This window comes from Ptychodera flava, chromosome 9, assembly GCF_041260155.1.
Source record: "Ptychodera flava strain L36383 chromosome 9, AS_Pfla_20210202, whole genome shotgun sequence".
Classification (NCBI taxonomy): Eukaryota; Metazoa; Hemichordata; class Enteropneusta; family Ptychoderidae; genus Ptychodera; species Ptychodera flava.
Genome location: NC_091936.1, coordinates 27,561,567 through 27,585,110, shown reverse-complemented (window position 1 = coordinate 27,585,110; position 23,544 = coordinate 27,561,567). Strand labels below are relative to the sequence as shown.

General features: G+C 37.6%; 2 protein-coding genes across 7 annotated transcripts in view; one reads left to right on the top strand and one right to left on the bottom strand.

Annotated features, from left to right (window-relative positions):
- The window catches only part of LOC139140527 (ribonuclease P protein subunit p25-like protein), a 93,468-nt gene extending 82,639 nt beyond the window's left edge, over positions 1-10,829 (bottom strand). Inside the window, exons 1-4 of the mRNA XM_070709859.1 lie at positions 10,698-10,829; positions 9,341-9,495; positions 4,862-4,989; positions 3,160-3,201 (exon numbers count right to left, since the gene is read on the bottom strand). Of these exons, the coding sequence (XP_070565960.1) occupies positions 3,160-3,201; positions 4,862-4,989; positions 9,341-9,495; position 10,698 (326 nt within the window). The 5' untranslated portion in view covers positions 10,699-10,829. The remainder of the gene's footprint in view (positions 1-3,159; positions 3,202-4,861; positions 4,990-9,340; positions 9,496-10,697) is intronic.
- Positions 10,830-11,055: 226 nt separating this feature from the next.
- The window catches only part of LOC139140525 (transformation/transcription domain-associated protein-like), a 78,138-nt gene continuing 65,649 nt past the window's right edge, over positions 11,056-23,544 (top strand). For 2 of the 6 annotated variants that reach the window (XM_070709857.1, XM_070709854.1), the window contains exons 1-15: positions 11,056-11,131; positions 12,633-12,853; positions 13,437-13,486; positions 14,994-15,104; positions 15,931-16,119; positions 16,821-16,877; positions 17,153-17,269; positions 17,595-17,761; positions 18,216-18,312; positions 18,708-18,846; positions 19,447-19,525; positions 20,186-20,390; positions 21,573-21,664; positions 22,353-22,747; positions 23,332-23,403. In XM_070709857.1, coding sequence (XP_070565958.1) covers positions 12,682-12,853; positions 13,437-13,486; positions 14,994-15,104; positions 15,931-16,119; positions 16,821-16,877; positions 17,153-17,269; positions 17,595-17,761; positions 18,216-18,312; positions 18,708-18,846; positions 19,447-19,525; positions 20,186-20,390; positions 21,573-21,664; positions 22,353-22,747; positions 23,332-23,403 — 1,942 coding nt within the window. In that variant the 5' untranslated portion in view covers positions 11,056-11,131; positions 12,633-12,681. Of the gene's footprint in view, positions 11,132-12,632; positions 12,854-13,436; positions 13,487-14,993; positions 15,105-15,930; positions 16,120-16,820; positions 16,878-17,152; positions 17,270-17,594; positions 17,762-18,215; positions 18,313-18,707; positions 18,847-19,446; positions 19,526-20,185; positions 20,391-21,569; positions 21,665-22,352; positions 22,748-23,331; positions 23,404-23,544 lie in introns of all 6 variants that reach the window. The other 4 variants (XM_070709855.1, XM_070709853.1, XM_070709858.1 and 1 more) reach the window with 3 other exon arrangements.

Here is a 23,544-nt window from a genome sequence, read left to right as displayed (position 1 = left end):
TCAAAATATCAAATATTACACAATGAAGAGGAAAGTATCGATGGGATATTCTTCCACAAAGAGAGAAAAAAGGCAAAATATCAACTTGCTATATTTGTAATTCATTCCTGGATTTCTACAAAGTTTACAGATGGATCACGGACCAATGAATTTGGCAAAGTATTGAGCAATGGCATCAGACGTGTTACTGAGTAGGTGTTAACAACCTCATGAAGGTTACACATGCAGATTGTAGTGTTTTTCTTTTAGATGATGAGCTGGTAAATACGATGAGATACCAATTACCATACAATGAAGATGTACACACATAAAGTAGATAGCACAGGAAAAAAACATTCATATTATCTCATGTATTAACATGATCTTAGAGCATAAATTTAGAGTATATAATGACAGTTGTAAATAACTGCTGCTGATAAGATACAGAAAAGGTTGTGCTTGTGAAATGCAGTGGAACAGAGATTACATAAAATTATTACTGTTTGAGTTGACAGGAATGTGAAAAACATCAACGTTCTTTGCCTGACGATTTGCTGGAAATATTGTTTTAGTATTTCCAGGTCTTCCAAATGCTAATTTTGAGGGACAATTTTTTGCAGCAAACAGAATTATTTTTCTGTTGTGACATAATTAATGTAACCGACATCAGGTTTCTGACATAAATGATTGAAGACTGTGATTCGGGCATTGTGGCTTGCTTTAAGGCAGGATATCAATGAGAGTTGATGGTGTACAGATGATGCCCTTGGGAACTGCGAATGGCATTGACAATGGGTGAATGAGATGCATAAAATTAGGGAATACTGGGTTGAGGACAGAACCTTGAACTTGTCCTGTATCAGGAGAATGGTTATATACATTACGTGGGAAGAATTTATACTGGTGTGAAAATGTTCAATGAGATATGATTGAAACCTGTATCTTAGCATTACCAATATCAAGTGCATCATCACACAAATTATTAAACGAGCTAGTTTTTGTTAACTATTATGGAATAGAAAGATTGGATGGATGAAAACAACAACACCATCTCACTAAACCAAGGCACATAATTTCAATTAAGTCATAACTTAGAAAACAGTCTCAAAGCTGTGACTTGACAGAAAATTGTACAGGTTCTAAGCATTGTGAGTCTCCTTGATAACACGCATTCAAGAACTCTTTGGAGTTAGGATATTCCGTGCATGAGGACTGTTCATCAAACTTGTATGAAAATCTTAAAAAAAAATGAAGGCAACTTCAGGAACAGATAAGGACAAGTAGAAAGTTGTGTTCTGCCTGCCATGGTTCCTCTTGGCTATATCACCTCTTCATACAGATGAAAATTTACTGCTGCATCTCCCAGTGACGTTTTCATGAATAAAGCATATGACATGTCCATGATTTTCAGCTTAAGATATCAGGGTATTTACATAAAATGGTAAAAAATTTATCCAAGTTTAACAGTAATGCAGATACGTTCGGGTGAAAGGACTGGGAAAAATGGACAAGCCTCATGAGTCTCCACATAAATTTGCTTTTGAAAGACGTGGTTTTGATCTGGAATGGCACAGGTGTAGGGGACTGGCAGATAGGTTTCTTCACCTTTCCCTGTCGTTCGAACCCCAGTGAACCCATTTTGAGAGGAAAAGGCATCCCTCGTCAGAAAACCTGTCCTCAGATAACCTGGAAATGCACAAGGCATAGCTGCAAGTGCCATTGACTTTGCAGGATACGGGGTATGGAAATCCACCGACTCGGCAGGGTAACAGCCGCTGGTGCTCAGATTCTGGCTACACCGAATTTCGACCCGATTTTCACCGACTTGGCAGGAAAAGGGTTAATGGTCTTAGGTCTATTCCTATCATTGATTTAAAAGCGATCACCGATTTTTCCTTTTATTTGAATTTCTCTACATATAGTAGCCATGGACATTTTATCATTGTTAATTACATAAAAACATAGTGTACTTCAATGAATTTGAACACTTGTCCGACACACATAGACTTTTGAGTGTATGGCAACCAGCAAACATCTGTGAGCTACTGATGAAAACAAATGAATGTTGAGTTGACGATGATTGGCTGCCATGACGACCAGCTTCGGTGGCCACGTCACAGAAGGACTGAGCACTCATACTTAACAATTTGTCATCATTTGAATTTGAATCTGTGGCTGAAAACTTAACAGACGATAACAAATTTTCCACCACCGTTATTGCCACTGACGGAACTGCCTGTTACTGTGACAGCTGACAACACACTACGGGTATCAGACCCTTAATTGATATCAACTCACATTAGCAGTCTACTGATAATGATTAGAATTATTTCGACAAGTTGGATCCTCAGGAATTTGTTTTCAACAAATTTTGACCTAAATGTGTGACAGTCTGTGCAATTATTTGCATGCGCAATGCACGTAACCATGACGACTGTGATGTTTATCTGTAACAGATCACACATTGACGAGCAGATCTTCAGTCGTGTTTACAGTGCTTGTCATGACCATGCATGGACAAGATATTCCTTTTTCACATAAATATTAATACCACTGACTGCCCCTGGTGCTCTGTTGTATCAAGATGATGACCTAATTTGCAAAGGTCAATAACTCAGAACCAAGCCACTTTTAGGACTCTCACTTTGAGTTCTAGTTTAAACCTGAACTCTATCATTAAAGTTTTAGTTCAGGAGCAGCCATGAATTTGGCAATATAGAAAAGTCTTACGATGACAACTTTCATACTGTTTTCTACCACAAAAACTAATGGTTCCATTACACAAGAAGAATACTTTTGAAGTTTTCTGTACTTAAGCTGTGTCCATTACAAACCTACCAGGATGTAGATTGTCCATTATGTGTTTAGCGCAACTTTTGTAATTTGTTACAACTGCTATGTGTAATTTCGTTAGGTGTATGAAATGTTCTACATCTACGTGGGTCAGTGTTGTACTTGAACTGAGCTGAACTGAAACGAATTCAGTGGTGACTGCAGAATAGCCAGACAGATCATTCCAGACAACTCAGAATACCAACTGTACTGCATATGACTATGAATAGCATTGATATGGGAAATACTAAAAATACTATAAGTGTTTTAAAAAACCCAGAACAAACAAACAAACAAATAAATAAACAAACAAAAGAACAGATGATAAGAAAAGTTTATTTTACATACCTGTCCAAGCCTTCGAGTTTGGGTTTCCAGATGTCTTCAACTCTGATATAAAAAAGTTAGAGAGAAATTTGCTACAACTGCTGAGATCGATTTGGAACCAATGTAGAGTGAACTTATTTTATATGGTAACCGAAGCAATGAGTTGAATCTTATGTTCTTTTCACCATCTAATGTTTCCTTGTACAATTCATGTATATACATGTTGTATTTAATAAAAAATTTTTGTTTTCAATAAAAACCCTAGTGACTGCCTCACAGAACGTTTTTATAAAAGGCAAATCACATTTATTAAAGCTGTGATGGAGAGGAAGCTTACTATATAACTGGTTAAAGCATTCCTACACCACTCTGCAACTGGTTTGTGGAATTTGAACAACTCTTGCAGGCAATGAAGCCATGCACAGATGGGAAGGCTGAAATGCCCCTGTGAACCGACTTCAGTTCATTTTATGGCTCCATTACATGCAAGAAGCTATCGTTTCAATTTTGCGTGGGCAGTCTGGTATCACAAAACTATCCAGACTTGTTTCTCGCCGGGGTAGAATCTATACAGTAAATACGCTGCAGATTCAAATGAAGTTCCTCAGAGATTAGAAAGACGGTCTTAAAAGTTTCTCGGCTGAAGATGCATACTACGCTGGTTTAATTGAGAAGATAAAACGCAAAATCACAAGTCTGCTGACTTGAATCATTAATTCACCATCTGAAGTAATCTCCCTTCAGTCTCGTCTGTGTATACAGTATTTCAGGAATTTCCTGGTCTTGGAATGGAAATGCACCTTTCCGATTCATAAAACTTTATGTTATCATTTCAATTTACTGCAAATCACTCTCGGAAGCCGTATAAATCTCTCGCCATCGATTTGACGTGATATATCGCAGCTCCTTTCGTACGTCTTTTGATGTTCCTTGATGATTTATCCAATCATGAGATGGGCAATATATCTGAGCTTTATGGCCAGGTATTTATTCTTTAGGTGCTCAAATCAATAGTGTAAGTGTTGGGGGGATGACTCACGGCCGCTAATGACCCTTATCACCTTTGTGCACGTAAGTTTCACTTCTGGTCATTCCTGGGGTGATGTGAACTAAAACTCTACTGTGAGATGGATTGCAATTTATTAGAGCAATTGTGCGTTGTCTCGTTCTTATATTTTCAAGTCTGGCTGTTAACTGCTCATACTTAAACATGACTATAATGTATATTATGGGGGTTCTTCTTGTGATTTTATGCCAAATTTTAATCTTTTCTCCATAAAATCTGACTTTCTGGCTCCTGGCGATCTGTACTCTCCCGATGCACTGTATTCATTATCACTGATATGCTGGTGAAACCTGTGATTTTCAAATGGATTGAGATCACTGTTTGAACGGTTCGATTTGGATCATTTTGTCATAACCACTGTATCAAAATTGAGTTTTTTTTGTAGAACAGATATTTTCTGTAAAGTTGCACAAGGAAAGATGTAAATAAACTGCAACATGGTCACGTCTTCATACATATATAAGTACTGGACTGGGTTATGAATTGGAATAAGCTGAATGCAAGGCAACTTATCTTATTCAACGCAATACAACTGTGCTTGATAACATGATATTACTTCACACCCATCTGGATAAACCTGGGAAGCTCTCATTAAGAATACAAGCACAACAGGAATTCTACATCCTGTGACTGACAAATAAAGTAGATATTTTGTACCTTTTGTAATATATCTGTGTGTTTTGGTGTAAATTCTTGACTTTCCTTTTCATGATCTCTGCACAAGTAACGGCTTTGGTGACAGCGTGTCCTGAGCCATTCCACACAACTTTCCGTACTTGTTCCTCCTGGAGATAAACCGTACAGGTTAATTATGAAGCGAGCAATAAAAACATACTCAATAGTCTAATGACCGTCATTTGTATTGGATGAGATTGTATCCTGGGCATTTTCTGTGGTTTTTATTGGTGTCTGACCCTGGGGCAGAAGACCATTTCACTACATGGCCTTTTTAGTGACGGTTCATTTGATAGCTGAATTCCCGGCCAACTTTTACAAAACCGCAAAACCGAGGACGCACGGCAGGAACCTGGTTAACTTTCTCCGATCTGTACTGACTTTGTGGAACAGCTGTTCGCCACTTCTCCTTGTAGTATTTGTCACCGAGTCGATATTGTTGCATTTGTGGTTGGGTTCAATGCACATATCTGGGTACGATTGCTATCTCAACAGTCTGCTTGCCTAGCTTTACAAAACAGACGCAAGCACCTGAATTATCTTTATCTGTATTTTGCTTATTGTATCTCAAGCTCAGCCTTGGCAGCACATGCTTTTATACATCTTCCATGATACAAAATGGATATACATGCACACTAGTCTCCCTGTCTACAAGGCATTACACTGGATTTACATTAATGCAATTAAAAAATTCTGAAAAATGCTCAAACTACACAGAAGATTAAATATTTTTCTGATGTATAGGCGATGGTTTCTCAAATAAATTGGCAGTCAGAGGGCAGGAGTTAATTAATTTATAGCGAATAATTTGAGTGACAAAAAAAAGTATGTCGTATATCTGAAGTGAATGCCAATTTGTGAAACAATTAAAATATTTTGGTTGCATGGTTAGTCTCTTATTCCAATTAAAATAAGGCACTCCGTAATGACTGAAAAAGGGCTGTGGTAATAGGTATATGAGTTTGACTCATGATGTATGGGGTATGCTATAGCGATTATCACTCAGTGTTTGTTTAGGTTGAGTTTCATGCATATTGAAGATGAATGTATAAGTGGAGTGTTCAAAATACGCATGTATTTGGAACCAAATTTGTTTACTCTCCACCAGGAGGAAAGTGTAGAAGTCCTATCTAATTCTCTTTATCGGTTGACCTGCTGAGATTTTTATGTGTCATTGTCTGAATATGTCTGGAGTCATGTATGAGATGTCTTTTTTGTGCTTATATTTCGCAATAATTCATGAATAGTGGTGAAATAATGCAACGCGGATGACACACTGACGTTAATGAGCTGTTAACCCGTTCCTAACCCCGACTCAATTTTGAACTCTAATGAACCACTGAATACCTTGTTCAGCTGATTAGACCTGCTAGCATTACCTCACCGTATACTTAAGTTCCATTCAGCTATTTCAAGTCAGGATATGTAATTATACCCTCCAGTCATTTTTTCACCGTACATTGCACTTTGGAGACAGACTTGACGGACTTCAACATGCACAGTCTTATTACAGTCATCACAGCCTTATTACGCTAATCTTGATGGCTAATGCGACGTCAGAACCACAGGTCAACATTTTTGTCCAAAGAATATCAAGAATTCACAATTTTCATGACAGAAATTAGACTTAATAAATGCTCCTTCCCTTCAGTGGAAAGGAAAATGATTGATGGCTTTCTGAGACCATGTACTTAAAGCGGGTGAGCATAAGGCGTACTTTGATTTCAGTCTATGAGCAATACAGCTGCTGATGAGTAAAAGTTGTCATTTTACCTTTCCACAAATTAGTCATCAGGCCATTTACACAAATATGAGAATGAACTGTACTGACATAAATCTTTGAACCAGCTTTGTACACTGATGGCACAGGCTCCGCACTTGGCATGCTTAATAAGACAAAAGCATCTCCAAAAGACAACTACAGAGGGCAGCAAAGTACAAAGTTACCCTGTAAGTTTTGATGGCAACAGAGAAACAGAGTTTAGCGTACAAGTTATCTAACATTTACTCATTTGCTTGTTCTCATTATCATTCTTACTCTTTTTCAAAAGAATCTAAATGTACATTCTAACATTTTTGTCAGTTCTTTCAATAATATCGTTTCAAAATTGCCAATTTCTACATCATTCAAATATTCATGTTTGAATAATGTAACTTCAGACACTGGTGAGAGTAATCATTTTGTGAAAAAATGGATCACTCAAACATTTGTGAGGAATGTACTCACATTGACTGAAATAATTCTGGATATTAATTCAAAAGAAATGAATTCTACCAGTGGACAACTGTTAATTTCAAAAGGAAGAATAAAAGGAGACTGAATCTCAGTATTGAGTCAACCTAAGCATGGCCAGTTATTACATGGTAGTTTTATACAGTTCGTATAACCAAAAATAAAATAATGTAAAGTGAACAGCATATTAATTTTCCCCAGAGATTTTTTTCTCTTTAACCACTGTTTCTGTTAACTATTATTGTTTCTTATAAGGGCCACTTTACCTGTTCACCTTGATTCGCTATAACAGGTCAAAAATCACCAACAATAGGCTTGGGCCAAATCATGGTGTCCCCAGGGACAAAGACAACGATTTTACACTCTAGGCACTGTCTACCAGGGATGATTACGGGAGGGTTGTGTTCTCTGAATAAAACTAAAATGTCAATCAGGCTTACTATAATACTATGTAGCTAAAAAATTATGTGAATAAATTTAAAATTTCAGAAAGCTGTATCTTCTTGGAATATATAGAACACTTTTTGAACATGGCTTTACCAAGACTTAGTGTACAACACAAGAGTTTGGATTTGAATCTGCAGAAGTCTGACATACATAGAAGTACACAGACTACTGGTATCATTCAGTCTTCCTCCTCATGGGACTACACTGTCTGATCAAATCAACTGTCATTCTATACAGGCCAAAAAAACTTAAAAGAATTGCTTCTGGTCATGGCTTCTTGGGTGATCACTAGCATTAAAAATTTTTCTTACTTATGGCCACTTTAAGTTTATCTGCAGAATGTATCATTAAAATTTCTATGAATTGTACTGAATTTTCTGGTTATTTGAATGTTTTGGGAAAGGAAGTTTGTACAAAGCACACCATCTTGCAATTTAATACTTCATTTTCTTTGGAAATGTTAAAATATCAATTTTCGCACAAACAAGATGGCAAAAACTTTATCTGCTCCACAGGTTTCAAAATGGGTCCACACAAACAGCAAACTAGCAATGAACTTGAACATTTTTACGGTGTGAATATTTGTCCTTGAGATACACACTCTACCTTATACAAAATCATTCAAGTTTGATTTTCAAAATTCATACAATCCCTTACTTATCAACTTTGGCCTATGCTTAAACAGGAATAATTGTCATTTACATCTTTTTCTATGAACATCAACGTCAGTAGTTGCTGTTCAGTTCACATGAAGAAGTATAATGAGATAAATGTACTAAATTCATTCCAACGCATGTAGTCAATTGAAGCCTAGCTGTAGGCCGGGGCTGAATAGCCAACACGGCAAACAAAGGCCAGTCGGCTACAATTATTGCAGCTAATTGAAACCTTACAATATCAAAAATTCAGAAAGAAAATGTCCAAGGGACTTCACATGCTTAACAAGTTTGCATAGTTTCTTTCATGTCTATACACTGTTCTATACACTTACAGGCAAATTCATAAATTCTAGGCAAATAAGTATGGACTATTTCACAACCATTTATTTTCTTGTCATTTGATGAAAACATTTAGAAGGGAACAGCAGTCTTTGTATCTCAGGTTCTGCTCCTAATACCATGGAAGTTTATCTGTTGCACTTTCCTGGAAAGGATTCTTCTTGAGATATTGAACATTAACAGTGCGTACATGTATGATGCACACATTTCAAAGCAATGGATATTGTCAAGACTTTAATTAAAAAGATACTCAGCTTGTTGTTGGTGTTTTATGAATTCAATATGTGACCACATACTGTCTGGAAAAGACGATAAACAGAGGTTTGGGGAATTTTTTCCGTTTTCTTTTTGCATTTTTGTATTAACTCACGCAGCACATTATTCACGTAAACCTTAGGGGTAAACTTCATTCTTTCACTTCAGACTACAGAGGGCAGTATACAGTTTGCAGCCTGTTTTACTTTCTTTCTCATCTCTCTGCAAGATGTTTATATAACACCAGGTTTGTAATGGATATCTGCAAAGTTCCTTTAAGCTCATCGTCACGCAAATCATAGCAAACTTCAACATTAATATAAAATTGCCTTTTCATGCAATTGATATTTTTCCAGGTGGACAGCATTAATCTTCAAAGTCGATAACTCTTGTACATTTGCATCTTCCATTGATAAACTTGAATTTGAGAAGAATGAAGGCATGAATGCTTACTTTAAAATTTTCAATATTTTTCATACACAAATATCTAAAGCACCCAGCACAGAAAATTAAATAATAAATGCGTACCTTAATCTTTTTAAGGGCAAAACCCATCAAATTCCATATCTTACTTCCATACAACACTCTCATCTGAATCACTTCATTACTTTCAGCCGTTTCCACATTAGGAGGCAAGTCTGTGATTTCTACTTCCACAGTCTCTCCCAATTCATAGTTTTCCACTGTGAAAAGATATACAATATAACAATGGTCAAAACTAATGCATGCATCTCTGTTGCTATATATACATGTTTAGCTCTGCATAACAGGGCTGTATTTTACTGGCTACACCTCCCATCTCAGCCCTTCTGACTGCCATAGGCTAAAATGCTGAAACAATATAATTTTCATGCAGGAAGATTTTCCTTCAGAAAACGGCCAATTTTGAATCAAAAACTTGTGTCTACCTTCGTTTTCGGGCATACCTACCTTGTCTAGGTAAATAATGTGCTAAGTCGCACTTGTAATTTAAACTTACGCAAAGTTTACTTTTGTGTCGCTGTGCTAGGAAATCATCCGCGCCAGCGTCCATAGTCATTTTTGAAGGATTAGCCTGGCATCGCAATGGCAGCAGATACAGAAGTAGATGGTTTCCTCGCATAGAGACAGAAAAGTGGGCTTTGCATAAGTTTACAAGTGCAGCTGAGCACATTTTATGCTTAGATGAGGCAATTGTGCTAAAAACAAATGTCAACACAAGTTTTGGATTCTAAATCGACTGTTTTCACCGAGAAAACGTTCCTCCATGAAACCGGTGCGGAGTCTGCAGGGCTATGGGGAGACATAGCTGGTAGTAGCCAGCTATGCAGTCTGCAGAGCTAATGCCATGAAATAAAAAGACATCATGGTGTAAATATGTAGCAACTATCAGAAACTCGTGGTTTTTACATTTCCATGATGTAGCCATCATGTACTAGAGCAACACGAATTGAACTTGCTAGAAACATACACATTTACGGACAAAGAATGTTATATTGTCTGTGTTAAAATTTGCGGAGTCCGTGGTAAAACAACAGAGACGAACCGAGAGCCCAGTGAGGGAGCTGTTGCCTTTGAAAAATTAACCTACTTCAGCTCCTTGGGGTTCATGTTGTCGTATCAAATGTCGCGCGCGAAACAATGGAATGACGAAATATGCGTCAACTTCGGTAAATTTTGAAATGTTGTGAAAAAGTGAGTGTCTTCTGGACTTTCCTCCCAAAATAAGGCTATAGAATTCTGCATTTAAGAAGAAATTACGTTTTTACATCAAAGAACATCATCCCCACGTTGTTCTTGTCGTATGTTGGATGTTGTTGATACTGGAATCTTGCATTTCACTGCAGCCTTTCCTCTTTAAAGAAGTGATAAATTTCGCCATACATAGAAATGTTGGACAACTTACTTTTCAAACTGACGAACTAGTGATCATGTGAAGTCTTTCGTGATGGGTATGGTGGCAGTTCCTGGCTCGTCACCTGCTTTCTGCACAAGCAGAAACCATTTTCATTCAACGTTGATGTTATTTCACATCGAGGCTAGATCCTTTTCAGGCTCTACATTATTACTTTTAGTAATGATGATAGAAATTCAAAGGTTTATCGAATCGAGTATCTAATCATCAAAATTAAAAAACACAAATAAGTTTCAGAACCTCAATATTTATTTTTTATTTTAAAAATGTTTTAAAACATTAGTTCTATTTTGCAAAACTTGGTTTATTTCTGAACGAGGTTGTATACACCATCGAATTTGAAGGTGTGAGGTAAAATGGCGGACTAGTAAGGCGTTCGTAAGGAATCCTGTCGTTTACTGCCAAAATTTTGCAATAATTGTCAGGTATTGTAGTATTTTAATACTTACAAAGTAATTGATTTCTTTCAATAATTTAGTATCACTAAGGTTTATGAAGATCACTAGTTGATATGTACGAAAATTAGCGTATGCGTTTTGATGTCATGCATGCTGCTTGCCATGCCGTGATGAAATGTTGCTTGCATTGTGTGGAACTTCATTGAAGACTGATTGTATCAAAGATATATTGTATCCCATAACGATCAAATTTACCCTGTTTAGTCATTATATTGATGTTACTGAATGAAGGGTAAATGAGATTTGAATTATGGGTCATATATTGTTCTCCCTGCATTGACGTAAAATGCCGTTTCCCTGTAACGATGTACCTTGCACTGTAATCCATGGGCATGGGATTCAAAGCACAGGCTCTTCGATCGTTGCTTCGCGAAGCCCCTAATACAACAAGTTCAAAGTCACTTCGTCTCAAAAACCACTTTGCTATTTATCTGTACTTCGTACATTTAGAGCTCGCCAATTTCAGCTAAATAGACCTGTTCTGAGAAGACTGCTGGTCAGCTATGATGTTCTCTTTCTTTCATTGACTGACCCTTTCTTTCATTTCAGTCAATTTCTTTACATTTATCCGGACCATTTCTGTTTTAGCTTTATATTCTATCTTCTGAATATTAAGAAACTCCCAGACGTTCTGGTCACTTTCACTTGTATATGAATATGACACCTTTCAACATCCAAGGCGAGGCATGTGAAGCTGTGGCCCTCCATCACATTCCAGTTGATAATTTTTCAAAGAAATGATGTAAAATTAAAAAAAAAAATAATATGACACATAATTGAAAATATGTAGGGATTTACCCAATGATATCAACGTTCTATAATTGCTCCATAATTGATATGTAAAAATAAATTTTTATCCAAAATTTTTGACTAGATTTGTGGAATTTGCATTTACAGGGATGTCAAACTTTGTACTTTTTAGTTTAGAAATAAACCTACAATCATGATTAGCCCTATTGTGTTTATGGACAACCTATGCCAAGTTTGTTGACAGATAGATTTCAAAGTAGCAACTCCATGGGAAAAATTATCTTTCTCCTGTGTGAGAATCATGGGATAAAACAAGGGACAGGCAAAAATAACAACAAATGTAGTAATGACTGATGTTGTTTTTCACCATTTTACTGCAAAAATTCAGAACAAATGTATTGTTTTTGTGGCAAAGTTGGACAATATAGTGGCAAGTAGGATTGTAAGAGTTTAAGTACTGAACTGGGTCTGCCAAAAATATTTCAATTCGCTTTTAAAACTACTGTTGGGAATACTTATTAGATATTAGCTTTCCAACGCGACGTACAGTATACCTGACTTCAAATTCAATCTGTGGCAAGAGTTATAAGGAGCAAACAGAAAAGAAGTACATTATAACCATGTGATCCATTGCCCACTTTTGATTGAACAGTTTTCAAATGACAAGTTCAGAACCACACATACTTACATTTAAACTTATTTTTTGTTACACATACAGGTACTAAATGAATGACAGTTCTGTGTTTGATCGTCGAAGTCCATGAAAAATGCCTCAGCCACAACAAGCAGGCAGTGCTGCCACCACACCTACCACACCTGGAGCAGCCACTGGAACGCCCTCCACAGCCCCCGTTGACGCTGCTGCACAGATCTCCAAGTTCCGCAACTGGGCGTCAATCCTTACCGATCCTAATGCACGTAAGTGCGTTAAAAATCCCAGTAAGATATGTCTATTATCGGGGTATTGTAGTGGGTTTTTAGTTACATTAGATGACACTAGTACAATGACTGTCAAAGGAAACTGATTTATCCAAGAAGGATTGTATTTTCTTTCAAACTGAATCTGAGATTGATGTTTCACAAAGGTATAGGACGGCACCCTAAGCAAACTCCATTGCTTTTATAATGAGGATTCAATCCGGTGTTCTTTTGATTCACCCTGTATTCTCCTGTGCTTGTGCTGTGAAACTGAAACCATGCGTGGACAGAGGGACGTAGATAATAATGGGTCAACCACATACAGAAGCAGAATGATGTAGAAACATGACAAGGAAAGTGAGTCAACCAGTGCTCTCTGGTCATCAAGTATCATTTCACCTTCCATCTCATCATCTTGTCTGTCGTCTTTCTCTTCTGTTTCATCTCATCTGCATCACACTTGATCCAGACAGAAGTCACTGGACGATGAGCAACGTGCTGATAAGATCTGACTGCCTCTGTTGACCAATGACCTCTATGTATTGTTCCTTGCAATGCAAGCCTCATGCCTCTTGATATTGATGCGTTGTATGTTTCATTGCAGAGGATGATGGCAGGCTGAAAGCAGCTCAAGATATCAGTGAAAATTTTGAAGTAAGTAGATATGCAGGTTAGAGTCTGCAGGTTAGAGTCTGTGTTTTCAGGTAATCTAGTCAAAAATTTTACCTACCAGTAGGTGGTTGCCAGTTTCAAAAATGAGAAATTGGCATGACAGGAACAAAATGTAAAATTTTCTTCTTCTCACCTACATGTTAACTTTTCCTTCCAGAGCTATCCTTTACCAGCCTACTGAGTCAGCCCAAACCCTTTTTCACTGACTTAACATGTATGTTCAAGAGTGTAATCTGATCACATGCTCAGCTCATACTGTGTGCCCACTCACACTACACTCAGTGTGACAGTTTTCGGACGACCTCAGTTTTCGGACATTTAGTGACATGCTTTTAGTTACACTCACTTCGCTCCGTATCGATAGCGTTTTACAGGTCGTGTGACCTCATATTAAGTCAGGTGACACTGTTGTCCCGTTTTCGATAGTTTTTTTGGTAGAAGCCATCGAGCTCGCTACGAGCGGCGGTCACAAATTGTCGTCTGATACCGCGTCAGTGATACTGTCAACATACTGCCGTCAGGTCAAAGTAACTGAAATTTTGACTAAAGTCCTGATTTAGCATTGAATTTCGAATGTGGGGGAGAATAATGATGTTGAAAATATTCTTTCCATTGTTCGCTACGATTGCATGTAGTTTTAATGAAAACTGCGCAGTTGTTTCGAGAAAAAAGTACATTTAATGAACGTAAGAAGTGTACAAGTTTTTGGACAGACAATTAATATTTAGCATGTGTAAACGTAGTAACTTAAAGTGACTTACCGCGTAAAAACTTGACAGGTAAATAATTCCATACGATGAAATATACTCGCTATTTTATTAAATAATGCCTGTGCGATTTAAATACAAACAAAATATGCAATGGAAACAATTATAAGTACTACTCACTGAACAAACTTAGCGAAGTTAGCCACACCGTACGATACAAGGTGCCGAAAGCAACACACACGGAGACAGCCCGTGTCCGATATCTAAGCGCTATACACGTCGAAATATAGTTGAGTCGTCCATGGATTAAACATAACTAATTATCATGAAATATTCTTATATACAGTTTTCTAAACACATCGAAATTAAAAATCGGTGGTTTGAAGTTTCAAATTATCAATACTTAGCTCCTAATCACATTCCAAACACGACGTCCGATTTCTGGGATTGCAGTCCGATTACTACGCCATCGACATGGGGTCAAAACTTTGGCAACTTTGACCCCGAAATACCACTCCCGTCGTGTCAACTGAGTTTGAGGATAACCACAGTAAAGTTTCGAAAGGTATGGTAATAAGATTTCGTATTGCTGGTTATTTACGAAACGACTTTGGGCGAAATTTACTACCCTGTCCGAAAAATGTCACACTGAGTGTACATATGAACATATCTTGAATCAAAAGATGACATTCGTCAATTTTTACCTGTACAGTGTTGCGCCATTTAAAAAGCTGCAAGTGCTTGGAAGGTTGATAATATTATTGCTTTATATTTCTGTGCAGACGATTGTGTCTTCCGTTCACTACCCAGCATTCTTAGAACACGCCATTCCACGGTTTCTGAAAGTCCTGCAGGATGAAGAACCTCAGTTCATTGCTGAAACCAGTTCACAGGTAAAAAGCAAACATTACGATGGAACAAGATGTTTACAGAGTTAAGGAAGGGTTTCATCGCCTCTGCAGGGGCTGAGTAGCAAGATAATGAATGTACAAATTGGAAGAGATACAGGAAATTTTTAAAAGTTGTAGAAGGGTTTCGAAGAAATCAGGAAAAGTATCTTATAATGGTGTTAGGAAATATTTTTTTAACTTGGCTGTAAATACGTAGATGGATTTGTAATGCAGGTCTGTCAAAGGGGAGGTGTGAAGGAAGGCAGCAACACAAACAAGTCTTCATTGTGGTGATATCTTACCATGTTTATTGATGGAAGCATAATTGTCACTGCCATCATAGAAACTAGTGAAAAACATGTCTTTTCAGCTAGCATCCTTTTTAAGCAGATTTAGCTAAGTATGTCAATTCACCAATTTAAACTTTTCCCATATTTACTAGAACGTCTTTTTAACTAATTAAAACCTGTGGATTGCAAAGAATATCTGAAAATGCTAAAAAAGCATGCAGCTTTATTCAGAGTGTTTTACGGTAGAGATGGTTACAGCAAAATACTCAAAACATGTCAACCTTTAGCAGGAGTCAATCTTACCCTAGTTGTAGAATGAATACGTCAAAATTCTCACTCCATGTTGAGCTATACCAACAACAGAACATATAGGATCATTTGCCCAGCAAGATAAATAAAGTCTCGTGATATATGAAATTCATATTCCAAAAATGGCTGGGTGTGAAATTTGCAAAAGGGTACAAATACACTGGATTATCATATTGAAATGGGAGACAGTGTCGACAATTTACATCATTTTTGATATAATCAATTATTAGCAACTTCGAAAGCTACTCCTAGAGATCATCCACCGTATTCCGACCAATGATCATCTCAAGCAGTACATCAAGGATATCTTACAACTCATGTTTCGTTTGCTGGAACGTGAAAATGAAGACAATGTACTCGTGTGTCTCAGAATTATCATTGAACTGCACAAGCAGTTCAGACCACAGATATCAGCAGAGGTGAGTGAATAGTAAACAATGTCTGTCTTACTGCCCCTCATTTGCTATGCTGCTTCTTATCTCTGCCTTACACTGATACATCTTATGTCCACAACGCTCTGTTACGAATTAGTTAGCGAAATATTGAAAATTTTAGCCAGTTATAGCAACCATTAGTCGATTCATCAAAATTAGGGAAAGATCTTCTCAGTCCAGATGCATACAGAAATGTGAGGGTATGCAGTATGTTGTTGAGAAAAAGTTTGATATATACTCTTGAAAATACTATCAAGGCTGTCTAATTTTGGATGGGGCTTTCCCATAGACAAGGTTATTTTGGCAACTGTGTGATGGGGTAACTTGCATAATAGAATTAACAGATTGTCTTATAGTAACAAATAGTGTCTCCTGTATATAGAACAAAGAGTAATACACTGTCCAGTAATATTAGATGTAATCTTAAGGGTATTGAGAATGATTTGTTTTCCAGTCTGATCATCAAATTTAAGTTGTATTAGCCATTTAAAGATTTTTGTCCCAATTGGCAAACTGGGTGGCGGGAACCCTGGGTCAGGTTCTGAGCAAAGCTACACCAATGTATTGGCAAGGACAGGGGAGGGCTTCATCTTGTGGTTGTAGCCAGCTGTGAGAGCGAATGCTACCATTGGAACTGTTGTTTGTCTCTCCCTTGTTTGACATATCTGTAATTTTTTCCCCTGCAGATCCAACAGTTTCTACAATTTGTGAAGAACATCTACAAAGATTTAGCTCACAACATGGTAAGTGAAATATTGACTGCATGAAATATTTTGAATATGTCATGTTTACTTCTGTTGTGTTTTTCTTGGAGATAAAAAAGATCCCAAGTATTTCACGTAAATATGTGATTTTTTGCACTGGATGTATTATGAGTTACATATATGTCACTGTGGTTCATAAATTTACATGTAATTCAGCTTGAAATTCTTCAGAATGCATGGGAATAACCTCAAGATCAAAATAATTTGCTCACCCTGTTGAAACAAATTTATCCCTCCTTCAACTATGTGAGCAGAAAAGTTTTGAAGTACAGACTGGGGCCGCTCCCCCTGATCCCAGCAACGTTGGCTCACTAGGCTTTGCCAGTCCAACAACGTACACCACCACCACAGCTGATGGACAGAAACAACAGGTAAGAGACTTCAGTCAGAAAACTCCCGTCAGAGAACTCATGTTTTCCAGTGATCAGATTTATGATGGTTTACAGATTTTACTCACATACAGATACAGACACGCAGGTGCGCGTGCACACACACACACACACACACACATAGAGAGAGAAGTGAGAAATTGATTTATGAAAAACGTGTTTGTACAAATGCAAGTGTCAGTAAAAATTTGCTTTGCCCGACTATTTTTAGTCAAATTCTTGATGGATATATCCTCTTTTCTCCAAATTTTCTTTTTCTATGTGTTTCATTTTCAATTTACTCCCTTTTCATTTTCCATTTTCATAGCAAACTATTGTTCCCAAGGGGGTGAACTCACTTAAAGTACTAGCAGAGCTGCCAATCATAGTTGTGCTGATGTATCAATTGTACAAACAAAATGTACACAATGTGGTTGCTGAGTTCATACCTCTCATCATGAACACCATAGTGCTGCAGCCTTCACAGCAAGCAAGGTGAGAAAGAAAATGTAACACTGTCCCAGTGAGATGGAAAAGTTACATCTTGTTAGAGGGGAAGTTGCATGGCAGTGAACAGGAAGGATTCCAAATATGCTATGAAGTATTGAACAGAATGTTGCATGGAGCATTGAGTTGGAGGGAACAAAACAACCTACAAGACAGGAGGCTGTCACTTTCCATTGAATGCCCTTGAATCCAAGATGGATGTAAAATTGTAAATACAAGATCAATTAGTAACGCAAGAAGTTTTGCCACCTCATCAACGAATGACTTAAGACTGACTCAAATCTCAGTTTTATTCACGATGTTGTTTCTTTATTACTTGTCATGTTACCATATCAACATTCAACAAAAAAATTTGTGCCCAAGGCTAACATGCTACTGGTTGTGACAATCTACAATTATTTCAGTGATAAATTACCTAATACATGTATACTGTTTCTTGCAGGGCGTCACCCAACTTCAACAAGGAAATGTATGTTGATTTTATAGCTGCCCAAATCAAGACGTTGTCTTTCCTGGCTTACATTATTAGAATCTATCAGGTGAGTTTTCATTCAGAGAATAGAACATATAGGTAATACCTGTGGCATGTCTGACTTCTGAGTCAAAGTTTTGAAGATAAGATACAGAAAAATTTCAGTCATCCATCATATTCTTCAACTCAAAAAGGATTTTATTTCCCAAGGAAGATTTTTATTAGCTCATATTTGGTTTTATATATTTCTTTATCATAGCACTTCTTCAATCATTACTTTGTACATCAGCGCTGGTAAATATCTCATCTTTAACAAATGAGGAGTCAGTTTTACAAAATACTGACACTTGGGAAATATAATTCAGAAAACTAGATAAATTCCTACTGAAGCCAGTTCAGTAGATACCGGCATCCCTCGTACACAACTATCTTTAATATGCCTCCTCTCTGTGTGTGTTGCAGGAGCTGGTGAATTCCTACTCACAACAGATGGTGAAGGGCATGCTGGGATTGTTTACATACTGCCCTCAGGAAGTTGCTCACCTAAGAAAGGAATTATTGATAGCGGCCAGGCACATCCTAGCGACTGATCTCAGAAACAGTGAGTGTTCTATGATGCACTGCAATCTCCCCAGTTATCTTGATCTTCACAGTGTACTGTATTGCTACACATTCAATGATTATCACACCAGAGTTACTTTGAGGAACTTGCTGTAGATTCTCTCTACTAAAGTTATCTTTCCATTTTACCATACACATCAATAAAATTCAGTACAAATTGACAGAAAGAACAAATCTGGTAAAGGACTCAGGAAATATTTGCAACAACATTTTAGATAGAATTTGCCTTGCAGACAGTTTATCAAACTCAAATTTTTCCAACACTTTAATAGCTGATCTACTTTAAATGAGGTTTTCAACATCTCGTTTTTGTGAAAATAAAAAAATGTAATTTTCACATTAGAGTTTACATGGCACCATTTTGAATATCAAATATTTAAAAGTTTTAGTCTGGAATGTTTTAGCAAAAGTTAAATCTTTCAGTTTCATGGCGTGTACTAACTTAATGAATACATCCAAATTTATCATGTGAACAATTTGATTGTTCCAAAACTTTATGGTAAAAGGATTATTTGTAAATTGTAATATACACGAATGTGATCATGTTTTTCGAAATATGTGTGTGTCATTTTCTTGGCAGGATTTGTCCCTCACATTGACAAGTTGTTTGATGAAAACATTCTGATTGGCAGTGGATGGACTTGCAAGGAATCACTAAGGTAGTTTCTGGTTATGCGTCACTTTTTAAATTTGGAACAATTTCATTCTTCCAAGCTGTAAAACAAAAGGGAGGGTTTAATGACACAGTGAAATGTTTGTCAGCAAAAATTCTGAGTAACTATTTAGCTACAACACCAACAAAAAGGGTTACAGTGTTCATGTGGTACATAGACTTATTTGTAACATGCTATTGTGCACCAGACCACGCTTGTCTTCCCCAAGAGAAAATCAGTGCTCTCGAAAACGTACAATAGCCAAGGGTAAGTCTTAGGGAAAGATTGCATTAGGAGTGACTTCACGTTTCCAATTAGGAAACTTGTAAAGCTGTATCTGAATGTGGCCATTTCTCATATATATCATACATATTCAATGATACAATAAGGAAAACTAGGAGTGGTTTGCTGGAGATGGTGTTTTAAAAGTAGGGAGACACCTGTCCTTCTACGGCTTTGTTATAAAAAAGGCAACAAATCTGAAACCTGGCGATACAATCTGTTGAATCTATCGGTGCAAGAAATGCTGCTCTCGACATGCTGTCATGAATTTTAGTAAAAGTTGTGAAGTTATACCAGATCATTGATGATATTTGCTGCAACATAAGTGAACTCATGATGTGAAAATAATGGAAATTATTAATATTTCTCATTTTTTGTCGGCAGACCCCTTGCATACAGCACACTAGCTGACTTGGTCCACCATGTGCGTCAGCAGCTACCCCTCAATGATCTGTCTCTAGCCGTCCATCTGTTCAGCAAGAACGTCCATGATGAGTCCCTACCCTGTAGCATTCAGACCATGTCGTGTAAACTACTCTTGAACTTGGTAGAGTGCATCAGACAGAAGAGTGACCAAGACAAGGGAAACGTGAGTGAACTATCGTCATTTATGTGAAATGCACAACCTTGAAGTTGTAAATTTCAGGTTTACAGTGGTTTATACTGTTAAACATTACTTCAAATGTAAACTTCTAAAGTTGTAAGTAACCCGTAGTCAGTTGAGGAATGCCCTCTTTCTTCTGTCTTGGACAAGTTCATGGTGTGTAAGTTTAATTGATCGGTTGCATCGGTTGGATCGGTTGCACTGGAATGCTTTTGAAAATTTTGCATGTACAAGAGATATTTCTCTAAAGACAATGCACTTGAGGATCTCTTGGAATAAATGGATGCACAAACCTAGTAACACAGAAGTAATTCAACTCTAACATTTGATTCTAAGATTGATGTAAAATGATGGTGTTTTGAGTGACAAAATGATGCCTGCTAGACTGATAATATTTAGCAGTGTTTGACATCACCAATGAACTCTGTTGAATATTACAAACAGCCCCAAAGCTTGCTGTTGTTGCTTCAATTCATCACTCATTTACACACTGGTCCATGCAAAGAATGTCAGTGCAGACATCCATTGGTGACATAAATGATGCAAAATGCTCCCATTATGTGTCTTGTTCTCATCAAATCTTTGGTCATGCAAAAAATCCACTATCCAGAAAGTTTAGTCTCGCCCCCTCAAGGGATGTATTCCCTAAACTCTGTAAATTAAGATATAACACAATCAACTACATGTATGTAAAGTTAAAAACTCATCAGACTAATAAATGTGTATGTAAGTTAGCAGTGTAAGTGATCCCTACCATATTGCAGCAAAGTGTTTGACAGCAGGAGTCTCCTCTCGAAGAATGGGATGAACACACCATGGTAAAAAAGAGGTGATAGTTTTCTAAATGTGGTAAAATCAATAATATCATTGATGGAATAATTCCATTACACACATAACTGTCCGCACTCATTACCATTTAACTATAGTATTTGATTCATAATCACAACCATTAAGCTCTTTCATACTTCTGTTTTTAACCCTTTTACCACCATGGTTTGACCCAATCCCGTATTTATCTATGGTAAGGTTGGGCCTCTATACAGAGAAGTGGGGGTTAAAGGGTGAGTATGCTAACTGCATGTCCATGCTTTGTAAACTAATGGTTTAACTATGCTCACTGGGGCCTGTGTACCACGGCTTGGTACCAACATTTCCATCTTTTAGCAGGGCAGAGAGATTCTGATGCGAATGTTGGAAGTGTTTGTTCTTAAATTCCACACCATTGCCAAGAGACAACTACCAGTCATATTCCAGAAATGGTAAGTGTGTTGAGTGTGTTTCTCGTTGTGTGTTTGTGTGTATGGACGTGTGTACTTTGGTATGTATCTATACAGTGCACATTGAGAGAGAGAGAGAGAGAGAGAGAGAGAGAGAGAGAGAGAGAGAGAGAGAGAGAGAGAGAGAGAGAGAGAGGGAGGGAGGGAGGGAGGGAGGGAGGGAGGGGGAGGGGGGGAGGGAGGGAGGGAGGAGAGAGAGAGAGAGAGAGAGAGAGAGAGAGAGAGAGAGAGAGAGAGAGAGAGAGAGAGAGAGAGAGAGAGAGAGAGAGAGAGAGAGAGAGAGAGAGAGAGAGAGCTGTCTCACCTGTGATGGGAGAGTATGTGAAAAGTGCAGAAAATGCATTTCTTGAATAGTGATTTAGACTCAGAGAAGAGGGAATCTCCATACAAACAAATGATCAACTAAACGGACTCAAGTTCACCTCTCGCAAAGACAAAGAATGAACTGTCACTGTGAAATGGAATGTGAACTTGTGAATTGATGAGAGCTGGTATTTTAGTGTGTGAAAGAACTCAATAAATTTGAAATGTTGAATACTTGGGTATCTCCATGTTTTCAGTGTTTCTGCTATTTGAAGAGTGTGTATTCATCAAATCGGTTTCACATGCTGCCAACAACTTTGTTCCTCTGGCAGAGATTGCCACTGACTGTATTATTTCCTGCTTCCAGCCGACAGCAACAAGAGAACCAAAGTGATAAGGCAGCTACCCAGGCAGCAGTGGCTGCAGTCACTGCCGCAGCAGCCAGCACCACAGCTCCACCAACCCCAGCGGCTCTCTCCACACCCTCCACCCCACTGACGACGGCCCCTCCAACTCCCTCCACACCGCTGCTAACAGTCCCACCCACGGCGTTCCCACCCACCCCTGCACCCCCACCCACCCCAGGCCCAGGGGATGGCAAGGAAAAGGAGAAGGAAGACAACAAGGCAAAGAGTTACCTGCCTTCCAGCTCAACTCAGTACAACAACTATTCAGTCTCTGATTGCCGCAGTCTTGTCAAGACTCTCGTCTGTGGTGTGAAGACAATCACCTGGGGAGTTGGAACATGCAAAGCACCAGGAGGTTAGAACCTATATCTAATCACTTTTATATGTAATATTTGTACGATCATCAAGATCCATTATTTGAAAATCCACGTATTCTAGTTGATAATTTTTCTTTCAAATTCAATACTACAGAAAGCTTGTTTGGTACCTATACTTAAAATATTGAATGTAAAATTCTGTAAATTGCATTGGTTGACAATCACATGGGCAATAGTCATTGGATGAATGTTACCTATAGCAAGTATCACACTATTTATTATAGCAGTTTTCTCAATAGTCTGTATACCATTGGCATCGCTTTATTTCATAGTCATTGTTTCAAATTACAAGATAGTATAATATAGTTTCAATTACTATGAATTTGCTATAAGTCCCGTTGCTACTCTTTCAAAGAACATGGACAAGTACAAGTGCTATTCATCTTTTCTCTGGTTTGTTTCCAAATTATTTATCATTCCATGTGTAATGAGTTTAAGGAATTGTAGGAATAGTAGGAAGGCAAGGTAAAACTTTAGGATCGGTCAGTTGTGCTGGAGAACAAACTTTATCTTAGCCATGTCTGAATTCATTCTCAAAGTGCAAATTTCTGTCAACTTCCAGATTCTTCATATGTACAGAACAAACAGTTCCAACCCAAGGAGACTGCAGTCTTTGTGAAATTGGTCAAATATGGTAAGTTTTGAAATTATGTTTTAAAATTATAGCTTGCTCGAACATACTTGGAAGAGCATTGACAAGTTAAAGGTTCAAATTCCCCAAACAGTGAAAAGTGACCAGATGCAGCTGTTAGAATGCACATAATAGACTTTCACT